Source organism: Salmo trutta, chromosome 16, assembly GCF_901001165.1.
Source record: "Salmo trutta chromosome 16, fSalTru1.1, whole genome shotgun sequence".
Classification (NCBI taxonomy): domain Eukaryota; kingdom Metazoa; phylum Chordata; class Actinopteri; order Salmoniformes; family Salmonidae; genus Salmo; species Salmo trutta.
Window position 1 is genome coordinate 7,961,483 of NC_042972.1, and position 18,119 is coordinate 7,979,601.

Here is an 18,119-nt window from a genome sequence, read left to right on the forward strand (position 1 = left end):
ATCTTGCTCCTTTGCACCCCAGTATCTCGACTTGCACATTCATCTTCTGCACATCTACCATTCTAGTGTTTTAATTGCTATATTGTGATTACTTTGCCACCATGGCCTATTTATTGCCTTAACTTACCTCATTTGCACTCACTGTATATAGACTTATTTTTACTTTTTTTTCTACTGTATTATTGACTGTATGTTTTGTTTATTCCATGTGTAACTCTGTGTTGTTGTATGTGTCAAATTGCTACGCTTTATCTTGGCCAGGTCGCAGTTGCAAATGAGAACTTGTTCTCAACTAGCCTACCTGGTTAAATAAAGGTGAAATAAAAAAATAAAAAATTGTGGGTTATGTCCCAGACCTGCTGTTTTCAACTCTCTAGAGACAGCAGGAGCGGTAGAGATACTCTGAATGATCGACTATGAAAAGCCAACTGACATTTACTCCTGAGGTGCTGACCTGTTGCACCCTCGACAACTACTGTGATTATTATTATTTGACCCTGCTGGTCATCTATGAACATTTGAACATCTTGGCCATGTTCTGTTATAATCTCCACCCGGCACAGCCAGAAGAGGACTGGCCACCCCTCATAGCCTGGTTCCTCTCTAGGTTTCTTCTTAGGTTTTGGCCGTTCTAGGGAGTTTTTCCTAGCCACCATGTTTCTACACCTGCATTGCTTGCTGTTTGTGGTTTTAGGCTGGGTTTATGTACAGCACTTTGAGATATCAGCTGATGTAAGAAGGGCTATATAAATACATTTCATTTCATATCACAGACATAAATTACTCAAGAACTCTCAACCGTGACAGGAAAAACTTTTTCGATTATTTAGTGTTGTATTGAAGACATGGAAGACATATTACTATAGTTTAACTACATTCATATTACTACAGTTTAACTACGTTAATATTACTATAGTTTAACTACATTAATATTACTACAGTTTAACTACGTTCATATTACTACAGTTTAACTACGTTAATATTACTATAGTTTAACTACGTTCATATTCCTACAGATTAACTACATTCATATTATTACAGTTTATACTGCATATTTACTATAGAACTGTATCTTTCTACGCTGTTTATACTGTATATCTACTATAGAAATGTATCTTTATAAACGGTTTATTCTGCATACTTACTATTTTACTTTATCTTTCTAAACTATTTATACTGCATATTTACTATGGAACTTTATCTTATTTGACTTGATACAACTGAAGTTCCTTCTGGATAAAGAAAGTAACGCTACATCATGTCATACCTCAATATGAATGAATACAACAGATATCCATATCCTCACAGCAAATACAGAGCATCCATATGGCTGTTTAGTAAACACAGGAGAATAGGCAGAGAGAACGCAACATATGAAGCTATTGGGAAAAATTGCTTTCTTTGCTAACCACATTCCGACACTATATGAATGTGATGGGCTGAGACAAACTTTATCCATTTTTCTGCTCCACTTGCCAGCCACACTGTTATCTGAACACAGGCAGTATGAGGGTTTATCCAACAGGGTAGTGTTTATAGTGGATAAGAAATGGACTACTGAACACTATAGAGTCTCTCTCTCTCTCTTATTTATATATATAGCTCCAGCTCCTCCATTTAAAGAATCAGAAAATCCTCCACTAACTCATTCACAATCGACTTTCAATTGCAAATGGAAAAACAGATATATGATATCAATCGTAAAAGTCCCGGTACGGAAGAGATTACCCTTAAGAATGGCGGATTGTGAATGCTGTAAATAACAATATGAAGACAGACTGACAGACGAGATATGCCAGGGATGGTACAGTAAGATAAAATGTGTTGATACCACTTATGAACTAGTCTACTATAAATATGAAGACAGTCTGGTTTATGTATCAAGAGGCTTGGCGTGCAGCTCGGCTCAGCCTGTATCTTAGCAACATGATGAGATATGGCTGTAATCACACTGTGGATCGATGGTATCGGGGTCGTAGTAGATTGGACTCCATTAATAAAGCTAAACTCCCAGGAACTAGCCGTGACTCACATACACGCACCAACACACTATTACACACACACACACACACACACGCACACCAATACACCAACACACACACACACACACACACACACACACACACACCAATACACCAACACACACACACACACACACACACACCAATACACCAACACACACACACACACACACACACACAGACACACAGACACACAGACACACAGACACACAGACACACACACACACAGGTTCTTTCAGGTGGAACAAGGTGTAGCTAGACCTGGTTGCTGCTGAAGCACCCTGTTGATGTGAGTACTTCCCAGATTAGCTAAGAGAGTTCTGTTGTGATCGACTGAGGGTCAAACCCAGGTGCTGTGCTAGGCTGTAAGGGTAGAGTTCTGTTGTGATCGACTGAGGGTCAAACCCAGGTGCTGTGCTAGGCTGTAAGGGTAGAGTTCTGTTGTAATCGACTGAGGGTCAAACCCAGGTGCTGTGCTAGGCTGTAAGGGTAGAGTTCTGTTGTAATCGACTGAGGGTCAAACCCAGGTGCTGTGCTAGGCTGTAAGGGTAGAGTTCTGTTGTAATCGACTGAGGGTCAAACCCAGGTGCTGTGCTAGGCTGTAAGGGTAGAGTTCTGTTGTAATCGACTGAGGGTCAAACCCAGGTGCTGTGCTAGGCTGTAAGGGTAGAGTTCTGTTGTAATCGACTGAGGGTCAAACCCAGGTGCTGTGCTAGGCTGTAAGGGTAGAGTTCTGTTGTAATCGACTGAGGGTCAAACCCAGGTGCTGTGCTAGGCTGTTAAGCTAAAGCATATCCATTAGTTTGTGAAAATAACACTGAGGTCTCAGGTTAGCCAGCCAGCCAGCCAGCCAGCCAGCCAGCCAGCCAGAGCAAGTCAGAACAAGAGGAAGAGTGAGAGGAAGAGGAAGTGGAAGAGTGAGGCACGGGCACAGAGGGGCGGCACTTATACCAATCGGATTATTATTTGGATTCATTATTTGGATTGAGTCACCCGAACACTACTACATATGCAGGATCTTAATTTGATGACCCTGTTGCAGTTATTTGAGGTTTAAAAAGGCTTCTGAAGTTTAATTTTTACTTTGACATTTCATAATTGATTTTCCCTTACATGTATCCAGTGGTGGAAAAAGTACCCAATTGTCATACTTGAGTAAAAGTAAAGATATCTTAATAGAAAATGACTGAAGTAAAAGTGAAAGTCACCCAGTAAAAAATACTTGAGTAAAAGTCTAAAAGTATTGGTTTTAAATATACTTGAGTATCAAAAGTAAATGTAATTGCTAAAAAATACTTAAGTAGCAAAAGTAAAAGTATAAATAATTTCAAATGACAAACCAGACGGCACACATTTCTTGTTCTATTTTAATGTATTTACGGATAGCCAGAGGCACACCTCAGCACTCAGACAGCATTTACAAACGAAGAATTTGTGTTTAGTGAGTGCGGCAGATTAGAGGCAGTAGGGATGACCAGGGATGTTACATTTATATTATAATCCACATTTCCTGTTGCTGCAGGATTATTTTCCTGCTGTAGCAAACTGTCTCAAATTAAGATCCTACATCTGTACTACACAGACCTGAGGCCAAATACAATTTGAGTATTGGATTTAGCCTGCCTGGAGTGCCAGATGGACAGGGTTTGTAGTTTTCTATTAAGCCAGGGAAACTCAATAAAATCACAGATAAATGATTTGAAATGATTTCAAATACCATTTGAACCCAGGTCAGCTGCTCGGGACCCCATCGGTCACCCAGACTAATTGATTTATCGGCGTTTCATTCCAACAAGGATTTGAAGTGATTAGCTTTGCATGTGAATGAATGCAGTAGGACCTGAGTGTGATTATAAAGACGAGCTGGAGACTATGGGCTGAGATGAGAATGGGGGATGGGATATGGAATAACGGAATGAGGGTTTAGAAGCCGAGTGGAATATTGATTGGTGGGGGGGGGGAGACGACATCAATCATTAAGTGGACTATGAGAATGTGGACCACAACAGTGCCGACAGACGGACGGACAGACAGACAGACATACGGACGGACAGACAGAAATATGGACGGACAGAAAGAGGGGAGGGACTCTGTCACTTTGTTGGAACTGTGTGGCTAGGCTTTAGAACCAGACTGCTGTCACAGCATTTCATAAAGAAACAGGGCAAAGCAGATCCAAGACAAGTCTACTGTACTGTGTAGCCTACATGGTCAAATACACCACCCCATCCACATACATTCAAGCCTTACTTCAGCCAGAAATACCAACTACTGCATTGAAACAATGGCTGCATCCCAATAATCTCTCCTTTCTCTTGAAGTGTACTGGTTCACTTCCCTTTACTGATTTGAAAGGAAATTACTGAGATAAGAAATATGATGGGAACTCCCTCTAGCCCATCTCTCCACCAATCCAATGCATTTAGATTTGTGGGAAGTAGCGAACACTACAGGAGAAAGGAGCTATTATTGGGAGGCATCCAATATAACATCAGTAGCCCAGCCCAGTTCTCACCTGGCATGATGACATCGGGGAAACCCAGCTTGCGTGTAATGGCCACGCCCCTATTGAAGATCATAGGGTTCTCTCTCCTGATTTGTTCCATCTCTCCTCTCAGCAGCTGGAGAGAGATTATCAGACCTGAGGAGGAGAAAACAGAGAGATTATCAGACCTGAGGAGGAGAAGACAGAGAGATTATCAGACCTGAGGAGGAGAAAACAGAGAGATTATCAGACCTGAGGAGGAGAAAACAGAGAGATTATCAGACCTGAGGAGGAGAAAACAGAGAGAGATTATCAGACTTGAGGAGGAGAAAACAGAGAGATTATCAGACCTGAGGAGGAGAAAACAGAGAGATTATCAGACCTGAGGAGGAGAAAACAGAGAGATTATCAGACCTGAGGAGGAGAAAACAGAGAGAGATTATCAGACCTGAGGAGAAAACAGAGAGAGATTATCAGACCTGAGGAGGAGAAGACAGAGAGAGAGAGAGAGAGAGAGAGAGAGAGAGATATTATCAGACCTGAGGAGAAGACAGAGAGAGATTTTCAGACTAGAGGAGGAGAAGACAGAGAGAGAGAGAGAGAGAGAGAGAGAGAGAGAGAGAGAGATATATTATCAGACCTGAGGAGAAGACAGAGAGAGATTTTCAGACTAGAGGAGGAGAAAAATAAGAATAGTGGAGACAACAGAGAAGACAGGTTCACATCATTTTCAGGATTTATTCATATTAGAAAATAAGTAAGAGCAAGAGTAAAATTAAAAAAGCAACAAATCCTCATTAAAAGACCTTGAGCCATTCCCAGAAGGCCATAGAATTTTCAGCAGACTTAAAAACAATGTCAATGTCTGCTAATGAGAGGCTACTAATGTTTAAAGATGTTATAATATTTTATTGATAGTGCACGTTTAATAATTCGTTTTAAATGGATCTGGAGGTCAACTGTACAGTACTCAGTGAGGGGAGGAGGACCTTGGAAAGCATTTTGTTCATAATTGCAAATTTTTTGGCAGCAAATGGCCAGACATTAGAAGACGGTGCGAGCGTGGATAAATAATGTAACTCAACCCTGCAGCGACATCCTCTACTATTGCAGACACTACAGCATTATGCTATCACTAAAACATCACCACCCAGTGCCTCACCCACTGTCTGTGTGTGTGTGTCTGTGTGTGTGTGTGTGTGTGTGTGTGTGTGTGTGTGTGTGTGTGTGTGTGTGTGTGTGTGTGTCTGTGTGTGTGTGTGTGTGTGTGTGTGTGTCTGTGTGTGTGTCTGTGTGTGTGTGTGTGTGTGTGTCTGTGTCTGTGTGTGTGTGTCTGTGTCTGTGTCTGTGTCTGTGTGTGTGTGTGTGTGTGTGTGTGTGTGTGTGTGTGTGTGTGTGTGTGTGTGTGTGTGTGTGTGTGTGTGTGTGTGTGTGTGTGGACTTTTAACATAAAGAGAGCATTTTTTATTTTGCCTGCCTCAGAATCTTAGGCTTTTTCTCAACCATTTAAAAGCCTGAGGTAATGTAGCTGCAGTAGTTTGAAGTTTCATACATATTGAATGGCTCCCTGAGGATGCTAACAACTAACCAACTCGGAGCTGAACAGCTGCTGAAACAGAAACTCCCACGGATGTACAGAGAAGAGGCGAGGAGGTATTCAGCTTTTCGGTCTTTATGTTTCAGTCTAAAATGAACAAAAGATTATTACAGAATAAATCAGTATGCTTCTCATATTACCCTCAGCAGCTAGCTCAATCAGACAGAAGAAACCTAGAAATTTGATTTGTAACACGCACCGAATACAACAAGTGAAACGCTTACTTAAAAAGTAGAGACACATATGTATAGTACTGAGTCAATGTGCAGGGGTACCAGGTAGTAATGAGGTTATATACGAGGAGTACCAGTGATGAGTCAATGTGCAGTGGTACAAGGTAGTAATGAGGTTATATACAAGGAGTACCAGTACTGAGTCAATGTGCAGGGGTACCAGGTAGTAATGAGGCTATATACGAGGAGTACCAGTACTGAGTCAATGTGCAGGGGTACCAGGTAGTTGAGGTAATTGAGATAGTATAGCACGTACATGTAGGTAGGGGTAAACGTGATCAGACAATCAGGATATATAATAAACAAAGTAGCAGCAGCGTATGTGAAAGCGTGTCTATGTTTTGTGTGTGTGAGTGTGTGTGAGTGTGTGTGTGTTTTGTGTGTGTGAGTGTACAGTGCATTCGAAAGGTATTCAGACACCTTGACTTTTTCCAAATTTTGTTACGTTACGAAGCCACTCCTCAGTAAAAGGCACATGACAGCCTGCTTGGAGTTTGCCAAAAGGCACCTAAAGACTCTCAGATCATGAGAAACAGTATTCTCTGGTCTGATGAAACCAAGATTGAACTCTTTGGCCTGAATGCCAAGCGTCACGTCTGGAGGTAACCTGGCACCATCCCTACGGTGAAGCATGGTGGTGGCAGCATCATGCTGTGGGGATGTTTTTCAGTTGCAGGGACTGGGAGATTAGTCAGGATTGAGGGAAAGATGAAGGGAGCAAAGTACAGAGAGATCCACACAGTCAAGACAACGCAGGTGTCTGAATGTCCTTGAGTGGCCCAGCCAGAAGCCTGACTTGAACCCGATTGAACATCTCTGAAGATACCTGAAAATAGCTGTGCAGAGACACTCCCCATCCAACCTTACAGAGCTTGAGAGGATCTGCAGAGAAGAATGGCGGAAACTCCCAAAATACAGGTGTGCCAAGCTTGTAGCGTAATACCCAAAAAGACTGGAGGCTGTAATCACTGCCAAAGGGGCTTCAACAAAGTACTAAGTAAAAGTGTCTGAATACTTATGTAATTTTCAATACATTTGCAAAAATGTTATTATTATTTGGAATTATGACTTGGAGGCAGAAGCTGTTAAGGAGCCTTTTGGTCCTAGACTTGGCACTCTGGTACCGCTTGCCGTGTGGCAGCAGAAAGAACAGTCTATGACTTGGGTGGCTGGAGTCTTATAAACATTTTTAGAGCCTTCCTCTGACACAGCCTCTGTAGTGCCTTGCGGTCGAATGCCCCAAAAAGCAAGCAGATGACACAGCACTCCCTAGAAAAGGTACAAACCAAGGAAGAACCAGGCTATGATGGGCACCACACTGATGGGCTCCTGGCACCACACTACCAGGTCTCCCTATAGGCTGTCTCATCGTTGTCAGTGATCAGGCCTACCACCGTTGTGTCAATGGTAAACTTTATGATGGTGTTGGTGTCGTGCAGTCATGGGTGAACAGGGAGTACAGGAGGTCGGTAGGTATTCAGTCTCAGGGTCCTTAGCTTAGTGATGAGCTTGGTGGGCACTATGGTGTTGAATGCTGAGCTGTAGTCAATGAACAGCATTCTCACGTAGGTGTTCCTTTTGTTACTATTGCACCACACAAATCTCTATTGTGTGGTGCAATAGAGATTTCGTCATCTGTGGATCTGTTCGGGCATATGCGAATTGGAGTGGCTCCAGGGTTTCTGGGATGATGGTGTTGATGTGAGCCATGAGCAGCCTTTCAAAGCATTTCATGGCTACAGATGTGAGTGCTACGGGTCGGTAGTCATTTAGACAGGTTACCTTGGTCTCCTTGGGCACAGGGACTATGGTGGTTTTCTTAAAAACATGTTGGTATTACAAACTGGGTCAGGGAGAGGTTGAAAATGTCAGTGAAGACACTTGCCAGTTGGTCAGTGCATGCTCTGAGTACACGTCCTGGTAATCTGTCTGGCCCTGCAGCCTTAACCTGAATATTAACCTGTTTAAAGGTCTTACTCACATCGGCTATGGAGAGCGAGATTACACAGTCGTCCGGATCAGCTGGTGCTCTCACGCATGGTTCAGTGCTGCTTGCCTCGAAGCGAGGCATAGAAGGCATTTAGCTCATCTGGTAGGCTCGCATCACTGGGTAGCTCTCTGCTAGGTTTCCATTTGTAATCTGTGATAGTTTGCAAGCCCCGCCACGTCCGCTGAGCGTCAGAGTCAGTGTAGTAGGGATTCAATCTTAGTCTTATATTTACGTTTTGCTAGTTTGATGGTTTGTCAGAGGGCGTAGCTGGATTTCTTATACGCGTCCGGATTAGAGTCCTGCTCCTAGCAGTCCTAGCCATTAGCTCAGTGCGGATGTTGCCTGTAATCCATGGCTTCTGGTTGGGATATGTATGTATAGTTAATGTGGGTAAGACGACGTCGATGCACTTATTAATGAAGCTGGTGACTGATGTGTTAAACTCCTCAATGTTATCGGATGAATCCTGGACCATATTCCAGTCTGTGCTAGCGGAACAGTCCTGTAGCTTAGCATCCGCTTCATAGGACCACTTCCGTATTGATCTGGTACTTCCTGTTTGAGTTTTTGCTTGTAAGCAGGAATCAGGAGGATATAGTTATGGTCATATTTGCCAAATGGAGGGAGAGCTTTGTACGCATCTCTGTGTGTGGAGTAAAGGTGAGTTTTTATCCCTCTAGTTGCACAGGTGACATGCTGGTAGAAATGAGGTAAAACTGATTTCAGTGGTCCTGTATTAAAATCCCCGGCCACTAGGAGTGCTGCCTCTGGATGAAGCATTTTCTTGTTTGGTTATGACTGATTTCATAAAATGCTTCATCCAGAGGCAGCACTCCTAGTGGCCGGGGATTTTAATACAGGAACACAGCTCGTTGAGTGCGGTCTTAGTGCCAGTAGCGGGTAAATAGACAGCTACAAAAACTACAGATGAAAAGTCTCTTGGTAAATAGTATGGTCTGCAGTTTATCATGAGGTATTATAACTCGGGCGAGCAGAACCTAGAGACTTCCTGAATAGCACCAGCTAGATTTATACTATTCATGTCCTTGTTCAGCCATGACTCCAAGAAGTATAGTATATTACAGCTATTGAGGTCGCGTTGATAGGATAGTCTCAAACGAAGCTTGTCCAGTTTATTCTCCAGCGATTGCACACTAGCCAATAGAACTATCTGATTATCCTACCAGTGCAGTCCTATCTCAGTGGCTGATCCTAAGGGCAATGATCTAATTGATCTAATTGACTGTCTAGAAACTTAACTAGCCTTCAGATCCTTGATTCCTCCCGTCCTCGATTACGCAATCTCTCGTGTCCCTCTCAAAGTTCATTGGAGGAGGAGGAGGAGGTCTGGCGGGAGGGACATTGGATTCTCTCCTCTAATGAGCTTTGAGGGGGGACGGCCCTTGATATACACACTATCGACTAAGAGAATGACATTCATATTGGTAGGCTACCAATTACAGAGATTATCGGAGTGAAGGGAAATGATGAGATTGTGTGTCATCCCTGTGAAGAGTTGGACAGGGTACGGGACACACACAAATACACACACAGACACACTCACTCACTCACTCACTACCTGGGGGGCCTCAATAGTATAACAGTGTAAGTACCATAGCCAGAGTTAGGGATTAGGTTAACGTACCATAGTTGGTGCTGGGAGCTGTGTACTTGGTGCTGGATTTTCTTATGATGTTTTCATGGATCTGGTACCACTCATTCTCATTGTTACATCTGTAGGGGAAACAAAGATAGGAAACATCTCTAGGAAACATCTCTAGGAAACACCTCTAGGAAACACCTCTAGGAAACCTCTCCAGTGGACATAAAGATGTTGTGCATTCAACTGCGTGAGTGTGTCGTGTGAGTGAGTGAGTGAGTGAGTGAGTGAGTGAGTGAGTGAGTGAGTGAGTGAGTGAGTGAGTGAGTGAGAGAGTGTGTGAGTTGTGCATTCAATTGCATTAATATTCAACTGATCTAAAGACTGAACCTGACTGGATATTTCCTCTGGTAGTTAGAAGGCTACAGTTTTTACGCAATGCAGAAACGAGAGAGAGAGAGCGAGAGAGAGAGAGAGAGAGAGGGCGGGACAGACAGACAGAGACAGAGACAGAGACAGAGAGAGGGCAGGACAGACAGACAGAGAGAGACAGTGAGACAGAGAAAAGAGAGAGAGAGAGAGAGACAGAGAGAGAGAGAGAGAGAGACAGAGAGAGACAGAGAGAGACAGAGAGAGAGGGCAGGACAGACAGACAGAGAGAGACAGTGAGAGAGAGAGAGAGAGAGAGAGAGACAGAGAGAGAGAGAGACAGAGAGAGAGAGACAGAGAGAGAGAGACAGAGAGAGAGAGAGAGAGAGAGAGGGCGGAACAGAGAGAGAGAGAGTCAGGGAGAAAGAAGACAAAGAGAGACAGAAACACTCTTCAACAATTATGTCAACAAATTGGCCACTATTCTAGAAAAATCCTCAGCCCCTGGTGTTAGTCTCCACAATTCAGAGGTTAAATGTCTACTCTTCACAGATGACCTATGCCTGCTGTCACCCACAGCACATGGCCTACAGCAGAGCCTGGACCTGCTAGAGCAGTACTGCCAGACCTGGGCCCTGGCAATAAACCCCAAAAAGACTCAAATAAAAATCCAGATCTCAGGGAATTAGACCAAAGTTCTCAATTGGTACAAAATATATAGAGTACTGCACACACAACAATTACTTAGGTTTAAAAGTAAGCTCAACTGGACACCTTAATGAGGCAGTGAATGAACTGAGAGAGAAAGCACACAGGGCATTCTACGCCATTAAAAAACAAATTCTAATTGAAATACCTATTAAAATTTGGCTAAAAGTAAATGAACATGTCATTGAACCAATTGCACTTTATGGCAGCGAGGTGTGGGGTCCACTTGCAAAACAAGATTTTTTTTAACCTTTATTTAACTAGGCATTTTGTTTGTCCCATTTCACCCAATGGGACAAACACCACATTGAAACCCTGCATGAAGAGTTCTGTAAGATTCTCTGACATGTTCAGAGGAAAACTACAAATATTGCATGCAGGGCAGAATCAGGCCAATATCCACTAATAATAAAAACTCAAAAAATAGCAATTAAGTTTTGGAAACATCTAAAATACAGTGACCCACTCTCATATCATTACCAAGCCCTGCAATAACAAGAGCTGAGCAAAGAAAAGAGTCCCCTCATCCAGCTGGTCCTGGGGCTGAGTTCACAAACCTGTTCTTCTAACACACTGAAGCCTCAGGACCAGAACATCCAATCAATCAGAATAATTTTTTATTGTTTATTTCACTTTTGTGTATTATCTAATTAACTTTCATTGGCAATGTAATATATGTTTCCCATGCTAATAAAGCCCTTTGAATTTAATTTAATTGAGAGAGAGGCAGAAAGACAGAGAGCGAAAGAGAGACAGAAAGAGAGAGAGACATAAAGAGAGAGAGAGAAAGAGAGAGAGAGAGACAGAAAAAGAGAGAGACAGAAAGAGAGAGAGAGACAGAAAGAGAGAGACAGAAAGAGAGAGAGAGACAGAAAGAGAGAGACAGAAAGAGAGAGACAGAAAGAGAGAGACAGAAAGAGAGACAGAAAGAGAAAGAGAGAGAGAAAGAGAGAGTGACAGAAAAAGAGAGAGAGAGACAGAACAAGAGAGAGAGAGACAGAAAGAGAGACAGAAAGAGAGAGACAGAAAGAGAAACAGAGAGAGAAAGAGAAACAGAGAGAGAAAGAGAGAGAGAGACGGAAAGTGAGAGAGAAACAGAAAGCGAGAGAGAGGCAGAAAGAGAGAGAGAGAAAGAGAGAGAGAGACAGAAAGCGAGAGAGAGACAGAAAGAGAGAGAGACACAGAAAGAGAGAGAGAAAGAGAAAGAGATAAAACACCAAAATATATACTGCATACATGTACCATACTCACCTTACCCTCGACCCCACGATACAAAACACCACACATCACAATAACCAAAACCTCACCACTTCTACAACCCTATACACCCAAAACATCTTCCCCAGCTGAACAGACAGCCCCCTCGACACACCATATCTCCTGAAACACACTTATCATTTTATACCAAATATTATACCAAATACCAAACCAAATTCCTCTCTAAGGTGCACAGAGACAATCCCATTAAATAATAGTAAAGGGTCTGTTATCCCTCCACCTTTGACCCTGTTCCTCCTTGTTAGCCAAATAGACAACTTTGCCTGAGCAAACAGAAAATTCAACACACATTTGGCCTTCTCCTTATTTGAATACCTGTACCACATTATAAACATCCCAACAGTAAAACCCACCCCCAACCTGTCATACAGATATTCCAACAGAGACATTAATGGCCTTATCCTGGCGCACACAGAAAACACATGAATCACAGTTTCACTCATAACACAGAAAGGACACCCCTGTCCGACTCCCAGTTCAACCCGTGCCAATCAGCTGTTAGTGGCCATGGCTCCATGTAGAACCCTCCACCGGAGGTCCCCAGACCTCCTTGGGTGTTTGTAGAGCCCCCTCTATCTTTAATTTTTATTTTATTTCACCTTTATTGAACCAGGTAAACTAGTTGAGAACAAGTTCTCATTTACAACTGCGAAGTGGCCAAGATAAAGCAAAGCAGTGCGACAAAAACAACATCACAGAGTTACACATAAACAAACGTACAGTCAATAACACAATATAAAATCTATGTAAGTGTAGAAGAGTAGGGAGGTAAGGCAATAAATAGGCCATAGAGGTGAAATAATTACAATTTAGCGTTAACACTGGAGTGATGGATGTGCAGATGATGATGTGCAAGTAGAGATACTGGGGTGCAAAAGAGCAAGAGGTTAAATAACAATTTGGGGATGAGGTAGTTGGGTGGGCTATTTACAGATTGGCTGTGTACAGGTACAGTGATCGGTAAGCTGCTCTGACAGCTGATGCTTAAGGTTAGAGAGGGAGATATAAGACTCCAGCTTCAGTGATTTTTGCAATTCATTCCAGTCATTTGCAGCAGAGAACTGGAAGGAAAGGCGGCAAAAGGATGTGTTGGCCTTGGGGATGACCAGTGAAATATACCTGCTGGAGCGTGTGCTACGGGTCGGTGTTACTATGCTGACCAGTGAGCTGAGATAAGGCGGGGCTTTACCTAGCATAGACTTATAGATGACCTGGAGCCAGTGGGTTTGGCGACAAATATGTAGTGAGGGCCAGCCAACGAGAGCGTACAGGTCGCAGTGGTGGGTAGTATATGGGGATTTGGTGTCAAAACGGATGGCACTGTGATAGACTACATCCAATTTGCTGAGTAGAGTGTCGGAGGCTATTTGGTAAATGACATCGCCGAAGTCAAGGATCGGTAGGATAGTCCGTTTTACGAGGGTATGTTTGGCAGCATGAGTGAAGGAGGATTTCTTGCGAACTAGGAAGCCAATTCTATATTTAATTTTGGATTGGAGATGCTTAATGTGAGTCTGGAAGGAGAGTTTACAGTCTAACCAGACACCTAAGTATTTGTAGTTGTCCACATATTCTAAGTCAGAACCGTCCAGAGTAGTGATGCTAGTTGGGCGGGAGGGTGCGGGCAGCAATTGGTTGAAGTGCATGCACTTGCACTAGTTGCACTAGTTGTACTTACATTTAAAAGCAGTTGGAGGCCTCGGAAGGAGTGTTGTATGGCATTGAAGCTCATTTGGATGTTTGTTAGCACAGTGTCCAAAGAAGGGCCAGATGTATACAGAATGGTGTCGTCTGCGTAGAGGTGGATCAGAGAATCACCCGCAGCAAGAGCGACATCATTGACATATACAGAGAAAAGAGTCAGCCCGAGAATTGAACCCTGTGGCACCCCCATAGAGACTGCCAGAGGTCCGGACAACAGGCCCTCCGATTTGACACACTGAACTCTATCTGAGAAGTAGTTGGTGAACCAGGCGAGGCAGTCATTTGAGAGCTAAGGCTATTGAGTCTGCTGATAAGAGTGCGGTGATTGACAGAGTCGAAAGCCTTGGCCAGGTCGATAAAGACGGCTTCACATTTTATCGATGGCGGTTATGGTATTGTTTAGGACCTTGAGCGTGGCTGAGGTGCACCCATGACCAGCTCGGAAACCAGATTGCATAGCGGAGAGGGTGCGGTGGGATTCTAAATGGTCGGTAATCTGTTTGTTGACTTGGCTTTCGAAGACTTTAGAAAGACAGGGTATGATAGATATAGGTTTGTAACAGTTTGGGTCTAGAGTGTCTCCCCCTTTGAAGAGGGGGATGACCGCAGCAGCTTTCCCATCTTTCGGGATCTCAGATGATACGAAAGAGAGGTTGAGGCTAGTAATAGGGGTTGCAACAATTTCGGCAGATAATTTTAGAAAGAGAGGGTCCAGATTGTCTAGCCCTGCTGATTTGTATGGATCCAGATTGTTTGGCTCTTTCAGAACATCATCTGTCTGGATTTGGGTGAAGGAGAAGCGGGGGGGGGACTTGGGCAAGTTGCTACAGGGCGTGCTGAGATGTTTGCCGGGGTAGTGATAGCCAGGTGGAAAGCATGGCCAGCCATAGAAAAATGCTTCTTGAAATGATCAATTATCGTAGATTTATTGGTGGTGACAATGTTTACTATCTTCAGTGCAGTGGGCAGCTGGGAGGAGGTGCTCTTATTCTCCATGGACTTTACAGTGTCCAAAAACTTTTGGGAATTAGTGCTACAGTATGCAAATTTCTGTTTGAAATGTTTAACTGACTGAGCATATTGGTTCCTGACTTCCGTGAAAAGTTGCACATCACGGGGGCTATTCGATGCTAATGCAGAACACCACAGGATGGTTTTGTGCTGGTCAAGGGCAGTCAAGTCTGGGGTGAACCAAGGGCTATATCTGTTCTTAGTTCTAATTTTTTTGAATGGGGCATGCTTATTTAAGATGGAGAGGAAAGCACTTTTAAAGAGCAACCAGGCATCCTCTACTGACGGGATGAGGTCAATATCCTTCCAGGATACCCGGGCCAGGTCGATTAGAAAGGCCTGCGGGAAAAAAATAATAATAATAAAATGTATGAAATGTATGCGTTCACTACTGTAAGTCGCTCTGGATAAGAGCGTCTGCTAAATGACTAAAATGTAATGTAAATGTAAATAGTTTTAGGGTGCGTTTGACAGTGATGAGGGGTGGTCGTTTGACCGCGGACCTATTACGCACGCAGGCAATGAGGCAATGATCGATGAGATCCTGGTTGAAGACAGCAGAGGTGTATTTAGAGGGCAAGTTGGTCAGGATGATATCTAAGAGGGTGCCCATAGTTACGGATTTAGGGTTGTACCTGGTAGGTTCCTTGATAATTTGAATGAGATTGAGGGCATCTAGCTTAGATTGTAGGATGGCTGGGGTGTTAAGCATGTCCCAGTTTAGGTCACCTAACAGTACAAGCTCTGAAGACAGATGGGGGTGCTATTAATTCACATATGGTGTCCAGGGCACAGCTGGGGGCTGAAGGTGATCTATAACAAGCGGCAACGGTGAGAGAAATGTTTCTGGAAAGGTGGATTTTTAAAAGTAGAAGCTCGAATTGTTTGGGTACAGACCTGGATAGTAGGACAGAACTCTGCAGGCTATCTCTGCAGTAGATTGCAACACCGCCCCCTTTGGCAGTTCTATCTTTTCGGAAAATATTATAGTTAGGGATGGAAATTTCAGGATTTTTGGTGGCCTTCCTAAGCCAGGATTCAGACATGGCTAGGACATCAGGGTTGGTGGAGTGTGCTAAAGCAGTGAAAAAAACAAACTTAGAGAGGAGGCTTCTGATGTTAACATGCATACAACCAAGGCTTTTACGTTTACAGAAGTCAACAAATAATAACACCTGGGAAATAGGAGTGGAACTGGGGGCTACAGGGCCTGGGTTAACCTCTACATCACCAGAGGAACAGAGGAGGAGTAGAATAAGGGTACGGCTAAAGGCTATAAGAATTGGTCGTCTTGGGCATTCAGAACAGAGAGTAAAAGGAGCAGGTTTCTGGGCACGGTAGAATAGATTCAAGGCATAATGTACAGACAAGGGTATGGTAGGATGTGAATACAGTGGAGATAAACCTAGACATTGAATGACGATGAGAGTGGTTTTGTCTCTAGATACATCATTTAAACCAGGTGAGGTCACTACATGTGTGGGAGGTGGAACAAAAGGGCTATCTAAGGCATATTGAGCAGGAGTGGAGGCTCTACAGTGAAATAAGACAATAATCACTAACAAAAACCGCAATGGGCAAGGCATATTGACTTTAGGGAGAGGCATGCATAGCCGAGTGATCATAGGGTCCAGTGAGTAGCTAGGTGAGCTGGAGACACGGCGATTCAGACAGCTAGCAGGCCGGGGCTAGCAGGCTAGCAGAAGGGACGTCGCGACGGAAGAGTCTGTTGAAAGCCCCTCGGACGGTTACGTCGGCCAACCAGTCGTGATGGATCGGCAAGGCTCCGTGTAGGAAGTAAAAGGGTCCAGGCGAAATGGCAAAATAGGTATTGTAGCCCAAGAAATTGGCTGATGGACTTCTGCAGCTAGCCGGGAGGTGGGCCTAGCTCAGGGCTAGCTCCAGGCTAACTGTTGCTTGCTTCGGGACAGAGACGATAGCCAGGAGTAGCCACTCAGATAGCAGCTAGCTAGCTGCGATGATCCGGTGTGAAGGTTCAGAGCTTGTGGTAGGAATCCGGAGATGTGGAGATGTGGTAAAGAAAAAAACAGTCCGATATGCTCTAGACAGCTAGTGGGCCGTGGCTAGCAGGCTAGCAGATGGGGCTTCAGGGGACATCGCGACGGAGGAGCCTGTTGAAACCCCCTCGGGAGGATTACGTCGGTAGACCAGTCGTGATAGATCGGCGGGGCTCGTGTCGGCAGTAAAAGGGGTCCAGGCCAATTGGCAAAATAGGTATTGTAGCCCAAGAAGTGGCTGATGGACCTCTTCAGCTAACCGGGAGATGGGCCTAGCACAAGGCTAGCTCCAGGCTAACTGGTGCTTGCTTCGGGACAGAGATGTTAGCCAGGAGTAGCCACTCGGATAGCAGCTAGCTAGCTGCGATGATCCAGGTGAAAAGGTTCAGAGCTTGCGGAAGGAATCCGGAGATGTGGTAGAGAAAAAGCAGTCCGATATGCTCTGGGTTGAATCGCGCTGTGCAGACTGGCAGCAATTGACCGGGCTGAGGCTAGCTGATGACCGCTAGCAGTGGCTAACTGACTACTAGCTAGTAGCTAGTTAGCTGGCTAGCTTTTGTTGGGTTTTCTGGTTCAAAAGTATAAAAAATAGCAGATCCATACCACATTGGGTGAGGCGGTTTGCAGGAGAGTATGTTGAAATTGAGGTTAAAAATCAAAAGAATATATACGAAATATATATACACGGGACACGACAAGACAAAGACAGAGCTAAACTGCTTTTACACTGAGAACAACCAAATCTAAAACCCACCATACTCTCCGCCCCACATACCCCCTGCCACTGATGTGCCTTCACTCCTTTTAGGCTCCTAATGTTCCTCACCTTAATGCAGAGGTTGTAGAGGGCTTTACCTCCCACCCCTTCAAACTCCCCCAGGCTTGGAGTGTTAAAATCTAACAAGTCCTCCAGACCCCCTTGCCAGTCCCCGGTCTCTGCCGTAACCTGCAGTGGCGGAAACATTGGTGGCCCCTCCCCCTTTAGCCACTCAAACACCCCCTTTACCGGCTCAGACAGTGCCTCCTGGACCTCCTCCAGGAACCTCTCCAGCAGCCTAAGAAACGTTATTCCTGTTTGTTGTGCCAGGACTACCTGGGTTTTCCA

General features: G+C 44.1%; 1 protein-coding gene across 11 annotated transcripts in view; it reads right to left on the reverse strand.

The window, feature by feature from the left end:
- The window catches only part of dock3 (dedicator of cytokinesis 3), a 369,152-nt gene that overhangs the window by 63,969 nt on the left and 287,064 nt on the right, over positions 1-18,119 (reverse strand). For all 11 annotated transcript variants that reach the window (XM_029692895.1, XM_029692892.1, XM_029692890.1 and 8 more), the window contains exons 13-14: positions 9,972-10,060; positions 4,537-4,662 (exon numbers count right to left, since the gene is read on the reverse strand). In XM_029692895.1, coding sequence (XP_029548755.1) covers positions 4,537-4,662; positions 9,972-10,060 — 215 coding nt within the window. The remainder of the gene's footprint in view (positions 1-4,536; positions 4,663-9,971; positions 10,061-18,119) is intronic.